Consider the following 21476-nt stretch of genomic DNA (forward strand, 5'->3'; position numbering starts at 1 on the left):
AATGTACACTATTAAAAAAATGGGAAGAAGGTTTTCACCATAACGAGAGTTCTTCGGCGCATTTCCCATGAATTGATGAGTACTTCCCGAAACGTAATATAACGGACTATTTATGTGTACAAAGAACAGTAAGTTAAGGCATAAATATTAAGAAACTTTAGCATTGCGCAGTCTGCGCATGTGCTCATCGGATGTTTAAAATATGCGATACGTTTGCCTTTATGCATCTGTGGTTAAAATTTCCAAAAAAATATCTATAAATAAGGAAGTTGATATTGCGCAGTCTGAGCATGCACACATTAATGGTCGAGATTTTTCTTGGTTGAAATGCTAGAACTATAAACTACCGAATGCAAAAAGAACGCACTAAACTTAAGATCTTGATTTGTGAACTATTCGATCGACTCTAGTCTATTTTGACTTAGATTACTGAAACAAACTGAAAACAAAATTGGAAAACTTGAAACCGTTTGCGAGTTATCATGTACCGTGTGTCCTATTTTAGTTGAGACTTCTATATCACTTATCAGCTGTTTTTAAAGATATACGCGACCCTGGGCCACTTTTTTTGTGAAACTTTTAATACCTCAAACAGAATCAATCTAGCTACGTTTGTTTTTGAGTTTTTTGAGATACAGGGTGAAAACAACCTATTTTTTATATAGATAATTATACCTATATTATATCATATTTTTCAAAATGTTGAAATGGCATAAGTATTTCTACCGTCAGTCATTTTTATTGACTGGTATCGGCTGCCATGGATACAAAAAACAAAACAAAATCTCCATAAATCCCTGGCCTACTATTTAAGAACCGTAAAAAATATGTATTTTATTTCTGGTTCATAGCTAAAATTAAAAAAATATAGTATGCGATACATCATGTAATCAGGAAAAAATAATGAAAAAAATGTACGTTAGGGTGATGCATTTAAAAAATTTCGATTTTTATGGCATATCTTTGGAAGTAATCGGAATTTTCTGGTTTTCTTTAAAGCATGATAATAACTCTTTAATTGCGTATCTTTTATCTCATTTGACCATCGTCGTATCGTCTATGGTTTCGGAGATACCCACGATAGACATCCTTATCTTAGACACAGTATATGTGTATGTATCTTATCTCGTCTCTTATGCCTGCCTAAATCCTTATCAGATCGCGATGAAAATTTGGGGAATGGTTCAACATATGCCCGCGAAGGTTTCTGATTTAGCAAAATTGAACGACCGAGCTTATGTGATACGTTCGACGTCCCCGCAGGGAGCGGGATTTGTGCCGAAACCGAGCTTATGTCCCATCCAGGACCGGATCTGCTAGTTCCGAGGCTAGTTCTAAATAAAAATTATCATTAATTCCCGCAAATTAATTCACTAATTAAATTGCAGTCAATGTTCAAATGAAAGTGGAGAGAACACGAACTCCTCGCACTATAAATAAACAAATCGCCCTCACATTTTGTTATTTTCCTTGAAAAACCCCTTTGTTTTGGGCTTCTGTACCACACCTACTTGATTGTTATTCATATAGATACAGTAAATATGGCACTATTATTCCAAATTAACAATAAAAGCATCAAAAATGTCAATAAATAGATACATTATATTATGCAAATTTTAAATATAATGCTTCATAATAGATACTTAATTATACGAGTATAATTAAAATTAAGCTCCCCTACTGTGAAGCGCATTGATCATTCTTTTTTATATGGAACACTAACATTGCATTTTGATAGCTCGTCTCGTGTGTTAATGATTAAATAACGGGCCTTCCATAATTGTTTGGTAGTAGTTAATTGTGGTTCTCTCTTTCTAGCATGAACGTGGGACCGTTGATAAATTCTAAATTCGTATATGGTTTGATGTCAACTGTCAATAATGTCTCGAATTACAAAAATGCAACGAAAATACTTGTAAGTTTTGTAAAAATACACACAAATTCGAAAAGTGCACGGAGAGTTAAAAAGTGGAAGTTGACAATGTAATAATTTTTGCAATGTTAGACAAGAGATAGGTTTTTTGCAACAATTGCTGAACATAGACGATCTATATTTAATGTTATGGGTAAATAATACGGTAAATCTCTGTCCAAAATAACGAATGCGCGCACCTTTTCAGACTGGGAAATGAATCGCCCAAAATATTGCGAGTATGAAAAGTTCGATGAAGAGAAAAACAGCGTATGGTAATGTTTTAAAAAATACCACCAAGTAAAAACGATGTTTTAAAAAGTTATAGATCAAGAAATCGGCGTAGCAACAAATTAACAGCTGCTAACCAAGAGAACAAATATTAAATTTCAACATACAAGGTAAACCCATTTCTCTTTAAAAACGGAAGGTATAAATTGCGTATTATGACAAGCCGAGAGTTTCAACCTAGAAAATGCAAATAAATCAGTGCGACGTTTCCTTTATGTAGCAATTTCCAATGAATCAACCTCGGAATCAACGTATATGCAATGCGCCAAAATCGATTGTGCGAATAAAATCTTACACAACACATCAAAATCTTGGCTCCCCAATTACTGCAACAGTGGCGGCATGCAGCAGACGAATTACTTCCACTGCGTATCCGCCTTCATACTGATTGATTGGAAAAAATAACAAACATTAAACTCATTAAAATAGTTCTACTTAGCGATTACCCCACACGTCCTATTAAAAACGTTGTAGGTAATACCGGCAGTCAATAATTCGCTCGAGCGTAATTAGATTGATTCGAGATAAAGTTCTTATGGCGTAACAAGATCAAATGTACACGTACGATTTTCCTAATTGAAAAGAGGTAATTGGCCGAATTAGTAAGTAATCAATAGCAGAGATGATATGGGGAATGTTTCATGCGCAAGTTACACACTCGTCGGAAATAAGATATACTAACGCAAATTTAATTACGTGATTTATTTATAACAATTGATCACATACTTCTACTCATATTTATAATAATTATGTAAATTTATAACACGAGCGCGAATTTCAGTATTTTATCACTACGGGATGGATGTTAGAATGAAATAAAAAAAATTGCTTATATTATATTATATTGCAGATCTTCAAGGTATTCCAGGCCTCTAGTACCATTCCCTTAAAAGTAGTTCAAGTGCAGAAGTGGGTACAGGCGAACGGACAAAACGCAAACAATAGGCACTTTTTTGAATTCTTAAAAAATGCGCTAAAAACTCTTACCCTGCTGTAACGAAGCACATGTATCCGCGTTGACATTCACCAGTTTTAGTGATTACACCCATCAGTCTCTAGAAACGTTTGTAGTTGGGCAGGCGCTTCGTTATAAAAAGTGTCGCGCCGAATGTATTTGTGTCTAGGAGTTAAAGATATAAGATGCCGTAAACAAAGTTGCAATTAATTCGACGTTTGTAACCGTTTCCGTCAAGATATTTAATTTATCTTTGTTGCGTCCGAAAGCTCGTGTCATTTAGAAGACCAGGGCAAATTAATATTTTAGAATTTCAGTCCCGTTAAGAATTATATAGATAATTTTGGTTTACAGCTTGATATCGCCGACCCCGCCGGTTGATCCCAACATTCCAATTAACAATAGGTGTTAATTGGACTAGCTAATTTTAGAAATGCCCATCCGGGTAATTAAATAAATGCAATTAACAGTAGCTAAATAAATGTCTTGCAGTAAACGTTATCAGAATAAGTCGTGAAGGGCCTCAAAAGAAGTACTCTTAAATTGAAATGTTCACAATTAATTAAGGAAGTTTTCATTTTTGGATGTAGATAACCGAATACGCTGTCGGGTGGAAAAACCGTCGATTCCGCCATGAAATAGATAAAGTGTTGTTTTTTAACGAAACACCCGTTTTCCGCCCCGAAGTTATGACCGCGCCGTACATTCGCGAAGGCGTCCAGCTTTGCCGAACACCCGGTATCGAGAAGCGTTAAGGCTTAGCGCTTCGTTACTGAAGAGTTCCGGAATTTAATTATTTGCTCGAGTTTACATTTTGTGTAAATGTTTATTTTACCGCCGCTAAGTATGAATGTATCAGTTTTTTCGAATTCGAATTAATTTGCATCGCTTTCAGAGCGAATCAAGTGACGAGCTGAAATTTCCCTGTTCCACATCCACCAGACTGGGTTCTCTTTATGAGGTCAATTTTAAAAGGATCTTTTTGTCATTTTGCGTGCCGTAAGTTTGATCTTTTGAATTTTACTTACCGTAACTAAGTCTATTATCTTTTTGCCTTTTGTACTTATCGTACCGCAGCTTTTTGCTACTTTCTGTTCTATTAATTATAGGGCGGGGATATTGTTTCGCTTTCCTGCATTTGATTTTTCGTAGCTACCGCTGATTAATTCTGCTTTGTTGCTTGCGTTCCCGTTAGGGCAATCGCTACTATGCCCGTGTGCCGTACTTCTGCTTTCAGATCCTTTGCCAGAAGGCGATCGCCGCTGTCCGCAAGATCTCCCCGAGGTCGTTTCTCCGACTGGATCGAGGACTGGATTGAATTTCATGCAATTCGGTTCATAACTAACGGAGAGGTCAAAAGGGCATTCCTTATTTTTTAGCCTACATTGCCAATTCACGAACTCCGATCTACAAATTTGATAAAGAATTCTCCTAGAAAATGTCATAGTAATCGTTCCATCCGTTCCCTTTTAAATCGATGGACATGAAGCCAATGAGCGCGAGCGAGCGATTCGACGATTGGAAGAAAGCATATAACAAACTCGACGCTAAAATGTCAATGTGGACAAAAAATTCTTTTTGAAAGATTTTAATGTGTGTTGTGTTTTTAAAAAAATCGAGAAAAAAATAGAATACACGACTTCATGGAAAGGGTACAGCTCTGTAACATTTGACCAACGAACATTGTCTCTATTATTTACATCGTGTTTGCAAAAAACAAAATCAAAAACTGTACAAAGTTCGCGGAAGTTTTATACCACGTTTCATACCAAAACAAAGAGAAAAATATCATTTTCAACTTTAATTTAATCAGAATAAGGCCTTGACACGTCATACGTGCAATTAATGAATAATTTTATAATCGACCGATATTTTTCGAGTGGATTGACTAATCACAGCATTGCAAAAAAAAACCTCTCAGTGATAGTGTTACAATGGAATAATCACGTAAATATATCTCTGATTCATTCGTTCAATCAACGAAATGAATTTATAGTGCTCAATTTACACATACCCCCAAGCACAATTGCTGTAACTTTCGCGTCTTTGTCACGTACAATCGTTTTGCGCTAGGAAATCTTGTCCGTTATTTTAAATTCTAATTTTGCACTTCTGAGAATGCAATTGATTCTATTGTCCCATGGTGGCAATTTCTTAAAATAGTCACTTGAACGTAAAGTAATAAACTAAATTTAACATAAATGCTAATATTTGCTGTATTAGTACCCGTTCCCTCCGGCGGAACACCCGGATCAGTTGTCTGACAAAAGAAGCACCAAAGTAACAATTGAGTTTGAAGTTAATTTTGTAATTATCGTAAGATTATTTGTCCTGAAGGCGACACGGGCTCCTTTCCTATTGTTTTCTCAGCATACACAAGATTCACTTTTTAAACGCACAAACCATAGGTTTGCTCGTTTTTCCAATGGGATCATCAAAACTGACGGACCAAGACCAACATACATGACGATTTCAAACTTCCAAGGCAAGCAGTCAAAAATATATTTCTGGGAAAAGATTTTCTTCCATTTTCTGGTGTATAAAATTTTGTTTATGTGCCTACCGATTAGGAGGGGGTGTAGAATTTTTGTTTAATTGGTTACAAAATTGGAAAGAGACTACTAATCACGTACCACATACCTAATCACTTCTACTCGATGCACGAAATAGCATGTATAAACTGAATTGTGAACTGCCGCCTACTTAGCCCAATACTGCTGTGAGTGAGACACCCCTCGGTTTTTTCTTTATATCTAGCGCAGTTTTTGAGGTTGCTTTATGACTGTTGAATGATCGGCGGTTTTAAAAGTAAATATACAGGGTCAGGTAAAAAGGTTATCGGACCTAACCTCATTTTTTATACATTTTATTCTTAAAAGATAGCATATTAAATTCTCTTTCCAAAAATATTACACTAAAGAAATTAAAAAAATTCAAATTTTGTTCGTACAGAGAATGTAATATGGTATATTTTTAGATTAAAATATACAGTGTGGTTTATTTAAAAAATGAGGTTAGGTCTGTTCCGGTGACATCGTATACTTATTTTGAAAACAGCAGTTCGCAGCAGTTTATTCAGCACGCCCTTTTGTAATAAACATTTTTCCGTGTCTCTTTCAACTAAAACAATGTAGAGCCTTCTGCAATTATTTGATTTTTCCTTTTCTTTTTCTCTTAAGCAAACGAATATTTTCAAATTTTGATCGACATTTTAAATTTGACCCAAAAAGAGCAGATTTTTTTGATAACACTAAAAACTATGGAGATGCGCCACTGTCGAACATGGGATACTCTGTACATTGTTATATGTTTTTGTTAACGGTCTACTCTACACTAATATACTATCATCGACAAAACTAAATCATAATCGGAAGCATACTGCCACTTAGGCAACCAACCATACGGTATCAAAAATAGCAACGTTCAAGTGTAATTTTTCCGGCAGGGAATCGTGTGGGATCGGCCGCATTGCGTTACATATTGTCGTTCCTCCTTAGGTGTTTATTCAATCAATTGTTTATTCACTTTCAAATCAAACCCTAATTTACATATCTATTGCGACGAAAGTAGATTCCTTTTCACTTGGTCACTTGGTTTATTTAAAAACCCTATAAGTATCTCCAAGTGAATGGTGCACTTTCTTTTTTACTTTGTATATGTACTGCGATTTATTTGCTCGTATTTCTTATAAAATATGCGGAGATGATTACAATCCCACTAACTCACGTGATTCTATTCCTTATTTAAATTAAGAGTAACAATTAGCCCATTTCCTATCTACAGCCATAATGACAATTTGTTCACTTCTTGTTTCATTGGAAATAACCCCATTTTTTTTTAAAAACAGCCTGTTTTTTATATGTTTGAATGCATACTTTAAAAAACCGTTCAAAAATACTAGCAACAATGTATTCAAAAATAAAAATATATACAGCCGACGACATTTAAATCTGTAAGTTTTTTTTTTTAATTTTGTGGGTTAATTACTACTTTTCATGAAACACTTTTTTGAATACTGCGTTTACGTAAGCCTTTTTTAACAGTGTGTAAAAAAAGTTGGAATATTAAAACTGTATTGATTTAAAGAAAGAAATAGTCTTGCAAAATTAACGTTAAAAATCCCCCACCGTAAACTTAAAACACATTAACGCTGCCAATTTAGCCATAATATGGTTGGTTGCCTAAGTGGCAGTAACCTTCCGATTATCATTACTTTTGTCGATGATGTTACATACGAAAGGGACTAATTCTTTAGCTGTCAAACGCTTCGTTACCGCTCTATAGAGTAAACTGTCAAAACTAAAAAAAAAAACAAGAAATCATCCAAATACAACCAGGGCCGACAGGATAATTTTAAAAATGTTACTTTCATTTGCCTATAGCTACAGAAAATTGACTGATAACGGTAGCAGATACGAAAGAATTACACGAGACCAAAAACTTCTCTTATTTTAGAATCTACCAGTGGCGCACCGAAAAAAAAATGAGGGTAAGAAATGAAACAGGACCTGAAAAAACATTACCCTGTACATTCTCACTACCATTGACATAACCAATTATAAGTTCTTCAACGTAATTTATTCCAAAATTGAGCTAAATATCTCAAAAACTGCTTAAGAAATCGAGAAATTATAAAACCCTGTAAATGTAACGAAGCGTTTGCGAATCTATGTTTAGAACTTTTAGTCATACAATAAGCCTAAGAATTAACGCCTTGCGTATGTACATCACATTTAGGAACATCCTCGGGAACACCCTGTATAGTGTTACATTTAAAACTAAAAAAGTTTGTATTAACCACTTTTACATGACACACCCTCTATAAAGGTTTTTTTTTTGATAAAAATGAGCAACTAAAAATACCAATTAACACTCGAATTAACGTGCCCGAGTGCGTTTTTTTCCCATTTATTTATTATCGACTTTCTTCAATTTGGCTGACACGCACTGTGTATATCTTTCTCTAGTTTACATCTACAAAAAAATTATGGTATTATACATAATATACCGTGTACAAATTTTGTCTGGAACACTGAATATATTTTCCAAACAATATTTTTAAAGGATGTTTTTATGGTATCCAAAGTTGTAATACCCATCTACCTCGCAATCTACATACCCTAAAATTTTTGTCAGTGGCGTACGTCTGTATAATTTAAGGGGGCAAATGTATTTTTTAATATCAACAACTATTCTTATTACATTATTCTTAAAGCGTACACCTGAGTGTACACCTTTTGAGATATACAAATGCAAAAATGTATTATATTACATATCAAAATTTAATAGAAAAACACAAATTAAAGAAATTAGTTGTTTTATAATTCATTTTGTAATTTCACAAGCTTTATTCTTTTGCTAGTTATGTGAAAGCAATTTATTAAATCAAAAACCATTAAAAATCTACAGTCTTAGAGGGTGATTTTTTAAATGAAAATCCGAGTGAAAATCGCAATAATAACAAATAGTATTTTCTTTAGCGACTGAATTAAATGCAAGCGCACGCCACTGCTCATAGTTTTTAGGTAGATTTGTTGCACATTTCTGACACAATAAATTGGTCTGACAACACTAATAAAAGACGCAAACTAGTGGAATATAAAATGAATTAACACAACCATTCTCTTTAATTTTAGTTTTTCTCTTAAATTTGTTTATGTAACATAATAAGTTTGTTATATATCCAAGAAAGTGTACTCTTTAATAATATGCAATAAAAAGTAGTAGTTGCCATTGGGACACGCTGAAAGGGAAAAAGAAAACAAAACAAACACAAAGGAAAATCTGGACAAACACGTAGCCTGGTTACAGCGGTGATCAAAGATCTGTTGCCGGCCGCTCGTCGGTGTAGGTCGAGGTTAAACTAAAAGTGTGAAAAAAAAAATCCCAGGCGCCAGAAGCTGTATATAAGGTATCTAACAGATCGTGGACGGTTCTGCTTCCGCTTCCAAAGCAGACGAAACTGGCTGAAGTCAGACTCAGGAACACTAAATAGAAATAAAAGAAAGTAGGAGAGACGAAGTAGGCGAAGAAAGAAAGGTGCACAATATTTATTTATTCGGTAATCAATATAAAGTTCTGAAGAGATAGGTTAATTAGGGGAAGTGATAAAATTGGTTTTTGTATTTCACGGGACAACAAAAATTAGGTGGTGCGAGAATTATACCTGACGGCAACAAGAATAGTATAACAAAGGTTAGTGCCAGTAGACGTATACCGGTCAATGTTATTGATCAAAGTTAAAGGTTTGCAGGTTGCCGTGGAAAGATCTTTCATCGAGACGTGCAATTAGAGTGCTGCAGACAGACAGCAGTTATTCAGATTTAGGTAACTCTTGTTTTAGTCTTACAAAAATTTAAAGTAGTTGAAATGAATCACCGTGAAGCGGTAGTTGTATTGCACCTGACAGTTTTATACTTGAACTACAAAGGTAGTTGTCAAATATTAGTTTACACAAATTATAATTATAAACAGATTTTATTGAATAGATAGGTATGTGTGAGGTGAATGATTAAGGATATGAATGCATAACTGAGGACAAGAGATTACAGGGAGATAAGATAAGAGGAAAAAGATAAGAAGGAGTAAGGGAAGAGAAGAAAGGGAGTGAGTGACTTCAGGGGTAGTTTTGGGCGAGGTTGCTGACCTTTTGGTGTTTTAGTAGCCGATGGTTGTATAACTGAAGATGGTTCTTCGGAAGCTGGTATAACTCGGGGTAGATACAACAATAGGTGTGCCTCGGCTTCGATAACCCTTGGTGCTATCCTGAAGTTCTGATAGAAGAAATGGAAGTGACGCTGACGAAGACGGAAGAATAGGTAGTGTCCAGTGACGTTCGATTAATTATATAAAATTGATTTCCAGAGAGAATAGAATGGCTAAAAGAATTTATACCTAAATCCCGTGCAAGATGGTAATAAGTTGGCTTACCTCTACAGGTGTTGAACGAGCCTAAGTTTTATGCTGCCATGTGGTTAATGATCCGCATAACGCGTAAAACGCCAAATCACAATTGGAACAATTGAAACGTAAGTAAATAATAATTACGGCGTAAATGTAGCTTAAATTCTTGATAATCCTCACAGATGAGCCGGATAAAACCCAGTTAAGAATTTGTAGCTTCACCACATACAGACAAGTGTCTTACAATGCCACAGGAAGAATGAATTCGGGGAAAAATCAAGAGAACTAGGGATTCCCCTTATCTATTAGGTAATACAAATAATGAAACCGAAAGTTTCCTAAATTCAAATTGTAGGACAAAGAAAGAAGACCTAGATAAGCTGAGAGAAAGAATAGGAAGATTTTTAAATGTGAACAGTTCGATGTTATCAGTAAGATTAAGATGTGAAATCACAGAAGAGAAAGGAACAATGAACTAGGAAAATTGAAATGTTATAACCCGTAATTAATGGACAAGACATAAAGTAAAAACCCAAACCCAACCCACCCCAAACAAATTAAAACCCAGGAAAATCCCCAATAAAAAAAAATAGACCAACCCCTGGAGCTGACAGAAAATAGAGTACTCCTGAAACCCGTCCCATAGAATAGAAAACAAGGAAAGATGAAGAGTGAAGAGCTCAGATAGAGGAGCGAAACTTACATTCGAAAGGAAAATGAAAGAAGTGAACGTAAGCCTCTAAGGTAGACCTGCCCTTAAAACATTCCCAACCTGCCGCCCGAATTGAATGTAAATTAAACCTAGATTCTGGAGAAAATATAGAAAATTAACCGTTACACCATTAACAAAAATATGCTCTCTTGACTATGCAGAAGTACGCCACTGATCACAAATTTAAAGTACGTAGATTGGTATCAAACTGTTTATAATTGTGGATAATACAAAAAAACCTCTTATTTGCAAAAATTGTGATAGATTCAGTGTTACAGACAAAATTTCCAAGACTCCCATTTCGCGGCAACACACGAAATCGTGTCACCAGTGGAGTTTCTGATCATGATCATAGTGGAATTTGTATCCTGTTTAAAAAATTAACGTTATGATTCAAATACAGAGAAAAGGATCGGTGGACGTTGTGATTAAGGTAAAGGTTGTGACTCAAGTAAGGTGGTAGGTATTGTGACCAATACACCTTGAATGAAATTGAGTGAAAACTTTCATCATAGCAAACACGTGGACTTGTGAGCGCAACCCACTTGAACCGATCAAGATATTTTGGAAACGTACTTTTAAAATGGCCATCCAACATTTTGCTTTCCTGTAAAATTGATCTATAAGTATTATATACTTATAACGACTTTGATATAGTTTGGTCAAAATACCTGCACTTACCAAATTCTGATCTTGGACATCACAGTATCACATATTTTGCTTGTTTTCCAAACGAACTCGATCTAAATAACGATACTAAAATAGTTTATAGATCATATCTTGACGGGAATCGAGCAATTAAGATATAGGACAATTTAAAACAGCGTGTAGTCAATTCTCATGTGGTTACTAAAATGCGCCAAATTTTTGGCTTGGTTCTCTTCTCTAACGAAATTGATGCCTAAATAAAAATCAACTTTTGATAGTTGCACACCTACAGCAGATAAGGTATCATAAACGAAGGTCTAAAGGCGATGCAACGTCTAGGGACTGAGTTAGGAATTTTATAAATGGAAATAATATTACAAGATTTTTTGTATTATTATCTACATTTAAATAAACAGTCGTATTTTACAACCGGTTAGAAAATTTAAATTTTTTAATCGTTCTAAAAGTTAGAAATAGAATCAGTAAAACATTGCAGAATTTTTATTAGTATTAAAAAATGCCAATGTATACGTCAAAATTAAACAATAGCTAAGTACCTACTTCATATATATTCTACCATTCCATTTTTCGTGCAATTTATCAAATTGTAAATTTATAACCATCAGAGTCTGAATGTTGGAATGCAAAAGTTTTAATAAAGGGTCTCGTAAAGAAAGGGTAGTGGATGGGAACAGTTGAAATTCATTTTTATACTGGTTAAAAAATCATTAAAATTAAATTCCGAGAAAAAGTTTACCACTGCACAAATACTTCCTCGCAAAAGTGACCTTTCAGTTTTCACAACAGGACGGCATTTTTTTAAATATACACGGGTACTTATTCATATAAAGTTTAATCATTCCTATCGGGAACTCGACGTGTATATAAACCACAACCATAGGATGTTAAATTGGTCTTTAATGCAAATCAAATTCATTTTAATTAGCCATGGAAATCGCTTTTATAAAGGTAATAGCGAAACACCTTTTTATTTGACAGATTTTAGATGCATTTCTTCAACTGGAAACCACGCCTTCAAGATTAACATATTTTTGAAAAACCGGTGGCCAAGACCATTTTAAACTCCATTAACATATAATACTTGCATCACGATAATGATCTACATTGCGATACTAGTCTCTTCGTCATTTATTAAAATATCTAACGGTGTGTCATTTCCTTGTGAAACACGCAAGTGTGGAAAAAACTATGCTAATATTAATAGAAACTAAACACAAATAATACAAACCAGTTAGTTGCAAAAACAAAACCATGCGGCTGAAAGCCAAAAACCCACCACCATTACCTGTAGATTCGACAAAATATTCCCATATTGTTGTACCTTTAAATTTGGTCAGGTTCTCCTCGTAGCCGTGCGGTTCCTTTTTCATATCGCCAGTTTTGCGATATTTTTCGTGCGGGGGACCGTCGAATAGTGCTTCTTTGGGGTCGAACCCCAATCGATCTTTATAATAGGCTTGCGTAGACATTGTCGTTAGTTGAAATTAGCACCACTTCACTTTTTTTTCAAGTTTGTGACTTCGCCAGATAATCACAAACTTTTATTTTTCGTTGTTAATTCGTTGTAGGTTTTTTTAAAATTTATTAACTTAATTTACGGAATGTATCGTAGTCGAGTCGGTCGTTTAAAGGCACTTGGGCGACACCGCCATTTAGAGTTACTGGAAAAGATTAATCAAACAATAGTACGCTTGTTGCCTGTACCCTTTTGGTCAATGAAACTTAATTATTTTATTAAAGAAGGGGGTAGGATGATTAAATCTTATTTAGAAGAATTAAGCATCTTAATGGACAATTTTATAGTTATTAAATATTCCAAGGACAACTATGTTGGATTTCAATTCAACTGGGACTGGGTGCGCCAGGTGTTTCTTTACAAATAGGTAATGTGAATATGTGTGCGAGGAATGTGCACAGATTTTTAAAACTAAACGGCTGTGATGAAAGGGGTGAGATGAACACAAATGCAACAGTAATTTCATGCAAATTTTCGCAGCAATGAAAATGCACGAAACGGATTAATTAATTTGGGTAATCTTACAAATTATTTTCACAAGCACTTTGAAGTATTTACGAATCTAAATTCGAAGCACGTGAATTGCATATACTAAACGAGTCGTCACGCGTCCGCGCACCGCACAAAACCACACGTTACCACAACAGCGAACAACAAACAACTGAGTGACTATCGCAATCGGTTATCCTCACAGACATTGACAACGGGGATAATGAGTCGTGTAAATCGTGGGATACACACAACACCACATTTGGCGCAAGAAAAATTGGGTAGGTAAGATCGTGGGCGTGCGATTGCGATGCCTAATAGAAAAACATTTGTCGCGGATTCTGATTCTATGACGAATTACTTTCACTTTCTTAGCGGACTGACTGCCCGTACAGACCTGTCGAATTGCGCAAGAATGTGAATCATTAATGGAATTTTCTGAATTGCAACGCTAGGTAATAATTCATCTCGCAATTAAAATCTATTTATGAAACAATGCCATCGAATAATTGACATTAATCACGAATGAACTTTTCGCACATGCAGGCGAGATATTCCCGTTTCTTGATTTCGTTATAATGCGAAATAGCGTGCAACCCCTAATTTCAACGAAAGGTAATTATGCTTCGGTATTTTGGTATTGTATGATCGTTTCAGTTACACCAAATGTTCTATTTAGCGCATTTAATACAAACGTTAGCGTATATTTGTTACAAATGGCTCATACGAAGAAAAACATTTAATTTAGGATCATCAAGGCTATGCGTTTTGACGTTTCCCTAACCAAATTAATTAATTAAACTTTGTTGTTATTAAATTTCTGGTATTACAGAAGAAAAGCGTAGTGAATATTCCTACGGAACATTCGCAATTAGAAGCGACTATAGGTTCATGGCTGGGTAGTAGTGACCAAGCCCTTCAATATCTATTACATTCGTATTTTCAAAAAAAAATTGTGAAATTCACACTGTTTAATTGATTGTACTCCGACACCTTAAACTTCTCACGCCAAGTAAGTGACTGGCAGAATTAGAATCTCAGATGAAATCCTTGGACGTTCGAATCCCAAGTTTCAAATTCTGAAATTTTAATACTTAATGCATTTTAACATATTTAATTCTTTACAGTAGTATAATAATTTCACCGCGAATTCAAATTTCAGAATTCTTGGTGACGATTGTTAAAACCATGGCTCTAAAGATGTTGCTCGTCTAAATATCAAAACATATTTTGAAATCTGAATCTTTTTAAATCCTTGGTACCTTAAGCTTAATATACAAACTGAAGCTGAATGTATAATATAGGTAATGTATACGCATCTTTAGGATAAATCTGACTAGAACACACAACACTTTTCTTCTTTTTTTGCAATGTTTTTTTGTCAAAATTTGCGAATGACTTCAGGTTGCAGTGTATCAAGATTTAAAAAAAAACTGATTAACAAGGATTTTATACAGGGTGTTACATATAAGCATGTAAAAAAAATTGAATGGTAGGGAGGATCAAAACAAGCATTTTTTCCAAATAAATCGAGGGTTCAACCTGTTTCCTTTGGGAGTGGCCCTCAAAGAAGTGCTGAAATTCGCATTTCTTCTTTAATTTTTTTCTCAGCAACCATACGAGTTACAATGACAAGTCGCACGTCTTCGAATAAGTTTTGGAGTATGCCCTTTCCGGTTTTGCAATTTTTTTTTCAAAATTCCTACCACGAGAGGGCGCACCCCTAAATGGGAGTGTGAAAAAAAATTCTGATTTCGACGAAATTTGGTATCTGGGCCCTGGGGGTTTTTGGACATGAAAATCACGAATCCGAAATTAGTTTTGGAAAATTCGAACAAAAAAAGTCTACTGCAATAATTGGCCGGACAACAAGTTATACTAAACCTGACCTGAAAACCCAATCTTCAAATCAGTATAACGAATCGGTTTTCTTTAAAGTATAATAACCAGAAAAATGGAGAAATTTGTTAACAATATTTAGAAAACTTATGAAATCGATATTGTATGCCGTGTGCTGTCTGAATGCAGGGAATCTGTTGCGTTACACGGGTAGATCGTATCCCATAAAAGGAAATCTTCAAAACGAAACATTCAACCAGTTGATGTAGGTCTTTTGTGTGTGATATGGCACACGAGCATGCTAGATTTCGTATATGCATATTTTATGTTGTCGTACAGCAAATTGATTGCACTTTTCAAAAAACATACGCATTGAATTTGAAAAACAAAAGTTGCATCGATTGCCGGTTCAACCGGAAGTGCTACCGAAAAATTCAATATGTCATCGGATAGATCGTGATGTTGCATACAAAATCATATTTGACCATTTTTTCAAATCTCGCTAAATGAAAGAGATATTGTGGAGACCAAAATTGAAAGTCTACAAATATAGATCCGAAAGTAACTTGACTATTTCATAAGATTTCTAGCCATTGAAGTCTGATTGCCAAAAAACATGGTAATATTTGTTGTTGTAGATACTTTACAATAGCGCGTTCGCACCTCCAAATTCAGTATGGTGCTTATGGACATATAGTACATGCTTGCCAAACGTGACAATGACAGCACAAGGAGATTATGTTTTGTTTTAATACTTCCATTTAATCATGTCAATTTGACATCAATGCGGTTAAAAACAAGGATAGTATTATCGAAGACTGACGCAAACAAGTAAGAGAGGCAATTAGACCATAAGACCCCATACTGAATCTGGAGGTGCGAACGCGCTATAGTAAAATTTCATAAAAATGAACTCAAAAGAGCAATAATAAATAATTGATAAATTGAAAAAGTCATAATTGGAAAAATTAAGAATCTTTGAAAGGTACAGAAAATAGGGAAGAAAATAGAAAAGAAGATAGAAAAACGCTTCACAGGCAGAATTGGTGTAAAACTTGTTCCCAGCTTGGTCCTCGTAGATTGTAATCGACTGGTAACTTGTGAACGGCAAGCAATTTAATTATTATTATTATTATTATTAAATTGCTTTATTGGAATCGTCAGGACATTGTTAAGTACACACACACATGCATACACAATAATACTATCTTAAATTTAAAAAAAAATGTAAAATATATTAGAGAAAAGAAAAAAAAAGATTTTATTCTAGTGCAAGTGTGCTAAAGTTTTATTAATTAATTAATCTCAAATGAGCCTGACCCAAAGGCGAAGTTCGGTTAAGAATATATGTCTTCGCCGATCTTCCACTTAACCCTCAAAAAATTGTAAACTTGCTGAGAAGAGGAACAATCACAAGGATAATTAAATAATCAAAAATTGTTAAACATACATATTGCAGCCCGAACAATTTACAGCATGGTAAACAGTGCATAATGATAGGTGCACACCGAGGTTGTATAGTATACGGTAAGGATCTCACGACATAGACCTTCGTATTTTGTATTTAAAAGATTTTAAAGGGTATAATTTTAAATCGGGAGAGAGGGCATTGTATAGTGAAGTTATATTGTAGGAGAAAGATCTTTGGTACATTTTTTTTGTTTTATATTTAAATATTGGCATTGATAATAGCCCTTTTCCACGAATATTAATATTATGAACATCGGTTCGATAGCGAATTTTTTCATGAAGGTATTTTGGAAAGCCTGTAGTGATTATTGAGTGATACATGCAAAGTGCATGTAGTTTTCTTCGCTGCATCATATCTAACCATTGCAATTGTTTCAGTTTTTTGGAAACATGCTCATGACGTCGAAGACCAAAAATAAATCGAACGCAGTCGTTCTGAACAGTTTGTATGCGACGAATGCTTACGGCATCCAAACATGGCCCATATAGCGTATCGCAAAAGTTAAAATTTGACAACACTAAAGCATTGCATAACTTTTTCTTGGAGTTGAAGGACAAATAATGTCTATGTGGATATAGGGCTTTTAAGTTTCCGTATGCTTTACGTATACACATATTAATATGCTCACGAAATCGCAGTTCATTATCCATATGTAAACCTAAATTTCTTCCTACACGCTTTATTGGTATATGCACATCGTTAATATGTAGTTTTAGCTGAGTACACTCATAATTACCAAAAACTAATGCACTAGATTTATTTGGGTTTATCATTAAGTTATGATCTTTAGAGGTTTTGTACAACATATTAAGGTCTTCATTAATTTTATTAAGCGATTCGTCTATTGTACTTGCAGGGAACGATAAGTATAGCTGAGTATCATCAGCATAAAGATGGTAGCGACAAGATTTCAAAACTTTATGTAATTGGCTGGTATATATTGTATACAACAATGGACCTATAATTGATCCCTGAGGAACTCCTGTTTTTACATTTATCAAATCCGAAACCTTATCATGTCCTAACTTAACCATTTGACACCTATCACTGAGAAAACTATTAATTAGTCCAACGGCGTCCATCCCAATACCTATATGAGAAAGTATGGTTAAAAGCAATTTATGATTGATAGTATCAAATGCTTTGCTATACTCTAATAGCACTAGTACTGCAATATCACCTTTGTCCAAAGCACATAAAATATCGTCTGTAACATTAAGCAATGCAGTACAACAAAGGCGTCTATTCAAACTGCAGTACAATAAAGGCGGGGGTGCCGCAGGGCTCAGTGCTTGGGCCAATTTTGTTCATCACCTTCATTAATGACTTCTATTACACCATGTTACCTAATACTTGCGTTTTATTTGCCGATGACACAACATTGCTATCATCAGCTCATAAAAGCAGTGAACTACAACATAAAGCCTACGAATGTGAGAAATTGGCCGAAAACTGGTTCACCAATAATCGCCTCATACTAAATAGCAATAAGACCCAACAGTTAATTGTAACCTCTAACACTTCATTACTGAAGGGTGACAATGTTACGCTACTTGGAATTAAAATTAACGAGTCTCTAAATTGGTCAGCTCATGTTGAATCTCTTACCAAGAAGCTTTCATCTACCATTTTTCTCATTAGAAATCTAAAACGCATTGTCAGCCCTCATTTACTTAAGATGGCATATTTTTCCCTATTTCACTCACAAATAAGCTATGCTGTACAGGTCTGGGGGAACTCTGCTCATGCTACGAAAATTTTTCGCCTACAAAAAAGGGTGATTCGCATTATAGCTCACAAACCGTGTAGAGTGCACTGCCGTCCTTTGTTTATTTCATTATCAGTGCTGTCATTGCCTTCTCTATATATTCTGACTTCTTTGGTGGACATTCATTCGACTGTTGAATCCTACGAGCTAAATTCTGACATTCACGACTACAACACCAGAGCCAACGGGACGTTGCGACTACCCCGACATCGCATCAAGATGTCCGATATGAATGGAGTGAACTTGAAACTCTACAACCACCTACCTGATAATGTCAAAGCACTCGACAATAGACAATTTAAAATCAAAGTTAAGCGTTTCCTTACCAGAAAATAAAATAAAATATTCAGTCGATGAATTTTTAAGCACACAAATATCACCGACAGACATATTATAAACTTTGTACGCTTACATGTATGTACCTACCTAAAATATTTTTATGTCTTACTAACCTATCATAGCACATTTTATATCTGTGATACGAGGGCATAAAGTACCACTTTATGCCCTAGGGCATTAAGTATCACCATAGTAACTCATTGTCTCATTCATACTTAATGACAAAACAAACAAATATTTGCAGGTCATTTAAAATTAGAAACGTCAATTATTAACTGTCAATACCTACTAAATCACAAGATTGGCCTTATTTCGTATAGTTTCTGGAACTTCTTGCTCATTCACGATGAATTGAATTATTTAAACTTACGTTTGACGTTTGGATGGTTTCAATCACATTAACAAATTCGAACCACGCATACTTAATCAAACATAATGAATTATTTTGTAAACGAATATTTACTTTGACGAAGAAAACTATTTGTAAAACATAAAATTTTGCATGTATCACGGGCATAAGCTGATGTTTATACTCTCGGGCGACTAAATAGCTCTCGGGCCATAGGCCCTCGAGCTTTTTAACTTGTCGCCCTCGAGAATATAAAAATCACTATTATGCCCTTAATACATAAATAGCTATTATGTATATGTTAAATGCAAAATCATTGTATCGTATAATGTATATTTATGTTGTATGTTACTTTATATGTTACTTTTATATGTTATGCTTGACGTGCCACAAACACATCTACCAGATATGTAACGTGGTATAATAATAAATAAATAAATAAATGAACTTAGGTTTACGAGTAGATAAGCCTTTTCCAATTTGGTACAAAAAATCCAAAATTCCTACCCTAAACAAAGGTGCGATGCCAACTATAAGTATTTGGTATCAGACTATTTCCACTTAAAATTATTCTCGCAAAGTAGTTTTTGCATATCACTTCTAACAAAAAAGTTATGCACATCAGAATCGCTCTAGGAATCGCCAAAGCTACTCAAAATAATAGTCATTTTTTGTCGTTCGGCCAAGAATGTAGTATATACAATGAAGTAGGTTTAATTAAATTTATATTGTAAGAGAGAAAAGAGGAGAAATAAATAACAGTTTTAATTAAAACGGTAAATGTATCAATCGTCGCATGACTTAAGAGACATTATAGCGTTTTCCACAATAACATGACGTGGTTCTGATTCGCTATGAAAGGCGATTTATCATTTCTTTAAATGTATACAGAGTGTCACCTGCGAACCTCCACGACACTACACGTTTTCATTTGTATTGCCTGCATCAATGGGAGAAAGTAGGTATCAATCAACATAAACCAATCAATACAACAAAAGTACCTAAAGCGAAAATCTCCACGAGCAGTAGTTCACTCGGGTATTATCATAAAATCGTGATAACGAGCAAACATATTTCATATAACAATACAACTATGAGGTCATCTATTTGTTAATAAGTAACATAAATCATTTCTAATCTACTTAATTATGGCAGCTATATGGTACGTAAACAAAGCACTCCGTATAAGTGATTTATTTTTCGGGAACTCTGTGTTCGTTTAAAAGAGGATTTAACTAGTTTACGAGCGTCCCAAGAATTTTCTAATCCTTCCATTAATCCTTTTGTGATAGACCTATTCAAATTCTAAATCCGGCGCACAATAGAAAAAAATATCAAAACTCAGTTTACTTTTATTATCTCCTAGTGTATTTACGATTTCTAATTGCGTTGGTAACAATTATTTATTCGAAAACCCACTTAGAATTCATTTGGAGAAGGTCAAATCGATGCATTTATCTCTTGCAAAAACATCAACGCGATCAATTAAAATTGACTAACTTTTAATGACACTCCAAACAATATCTCACTTTCTAAACCTTGCTCGGGATACGAATATGAACAGATTTTTTTCTTGCGGTCAAAAAATGATACAAAGGCCACACTCTTCCACCTCAATATGTAGGCTGTGTAGGCCGATATAGTTATAAATTGTAATGCAACCCACAGGTGGCTACTTCGCACCTTTTTCGGATATTCGACTCAATGTTAGTTTAAATAATAATCGTCCACGTCATTTTAGAATGTTTCAGGTAGGCATACAAGTAGTGATGTCACATGAGATTAAATTTCAGCATTTGTAAAGGAGCCATGTCACGCATCGCCTATTACTACCACCTTTATTTTATTTTCAAATCGAGTTGAATAATGTATATCATTAACAGAAGAGTGTGTGAATAATTCTCATTATTCATGAGTAATCAATTATGTTAGGTACTTAAAAATAATTAAACTGTGTGTTGCATAATATAGGATGTTCACGTTTATTTTAGTTGAATTCACAATAACGTCACCGATACATTCTTTCGTGATCCAGACTCCAGACGGATCGGAAATATTGTAAAATATCAACATTAGTAATGAAGAATCTACGCATATGTGCGAACGACGATAGCACGTTGTCCAGTCAATCCATCCCGTTTCCCATTTTTCTGTCAATGAGAAAATAATTAAGTTAGAGAAGAAATTCTGGTAAATAGCATATCAAAAAATGCACCTATGAAAATGACCTCCTTATATCTCAAGAACAAATTGTCGAAGGATG

The 21476-nt window shown here is 34.6% G+C and overlaps 1 protein-coding gene and 2 long non-coding RNA genes across 4 annotated transcripts in view; 2 read left to right on the forward strand and 1 right to left on the reverse strand.

The window, feature by feature from the left end:
* LOC116159484 (microtubule-actin cross-linking factor 1-like) overlaps positions 1 to 13631 on the reverse strand; it is a 107744-nt gene extending 94113 nt beyond the window's left edge. The window contains exons 1-2 of the mRNA XM_031472466.1: positions 13484 to 13631; positions 12728 to 13103 (exon numbers count right to left, since the gene is read on the reverse strand). Of these exons, the coding sequence (XP_031328326.1) occupies positions 12728 to 12911 (184 nt within the window). The 5' untranslated portion in view covers positions 12912 to 13103; positions 13484 to 13631. The remainder of the gene's footprint in view (positions 1 to 12727; positions 13104 to 13483) is intronic.
* LOC116180604 lies at positions 9514 to 10041 on the forward strand. Of its 2 annotated transcripts, none has more exons than XR_004147148.1 (3): positions 9514 to 9764; positions 9820 to 9976; positions 10023 to 10041. It is a non-coding gene; the product is annotated as an uncharacterized LOC116180604 (long non-coding RNA). The 2 variants fall into 2 exon arrangements; XR_004147149.1 differs by having other exon boundaries at positions 9823 to 9976.
* LOC116180597 lies at positions 10089 to 10572 on the forward strand. Its single transcript, XR_004147147.1, has 3 exons — positions 10089 to 10186; positions 10244 to 10370; positions 10417 to 10572. It is a non-coding gene; the product is annotated as an uncharacterized LOC116180597 (long non-coding RNA).
* Positions 13632 to 21476: the final 7845 nt, after the last annotated feature.

Source organism: Photinus pyralis, unplaced genomic scaffold, assembly GCF_008802855.1.
Source record: "Photinus pyralis isolate 1611_PpyrPB1 unplaced genomic scaffold, Ppyr1.3 Ppyr1.4_LG1, whole genome shotgun sequence".
NCBI lineage: Eukaryota > Metazoa > Arthropoda > Insecta > Coleoptera > Lampyridae > Photinus > Photinus pyralis.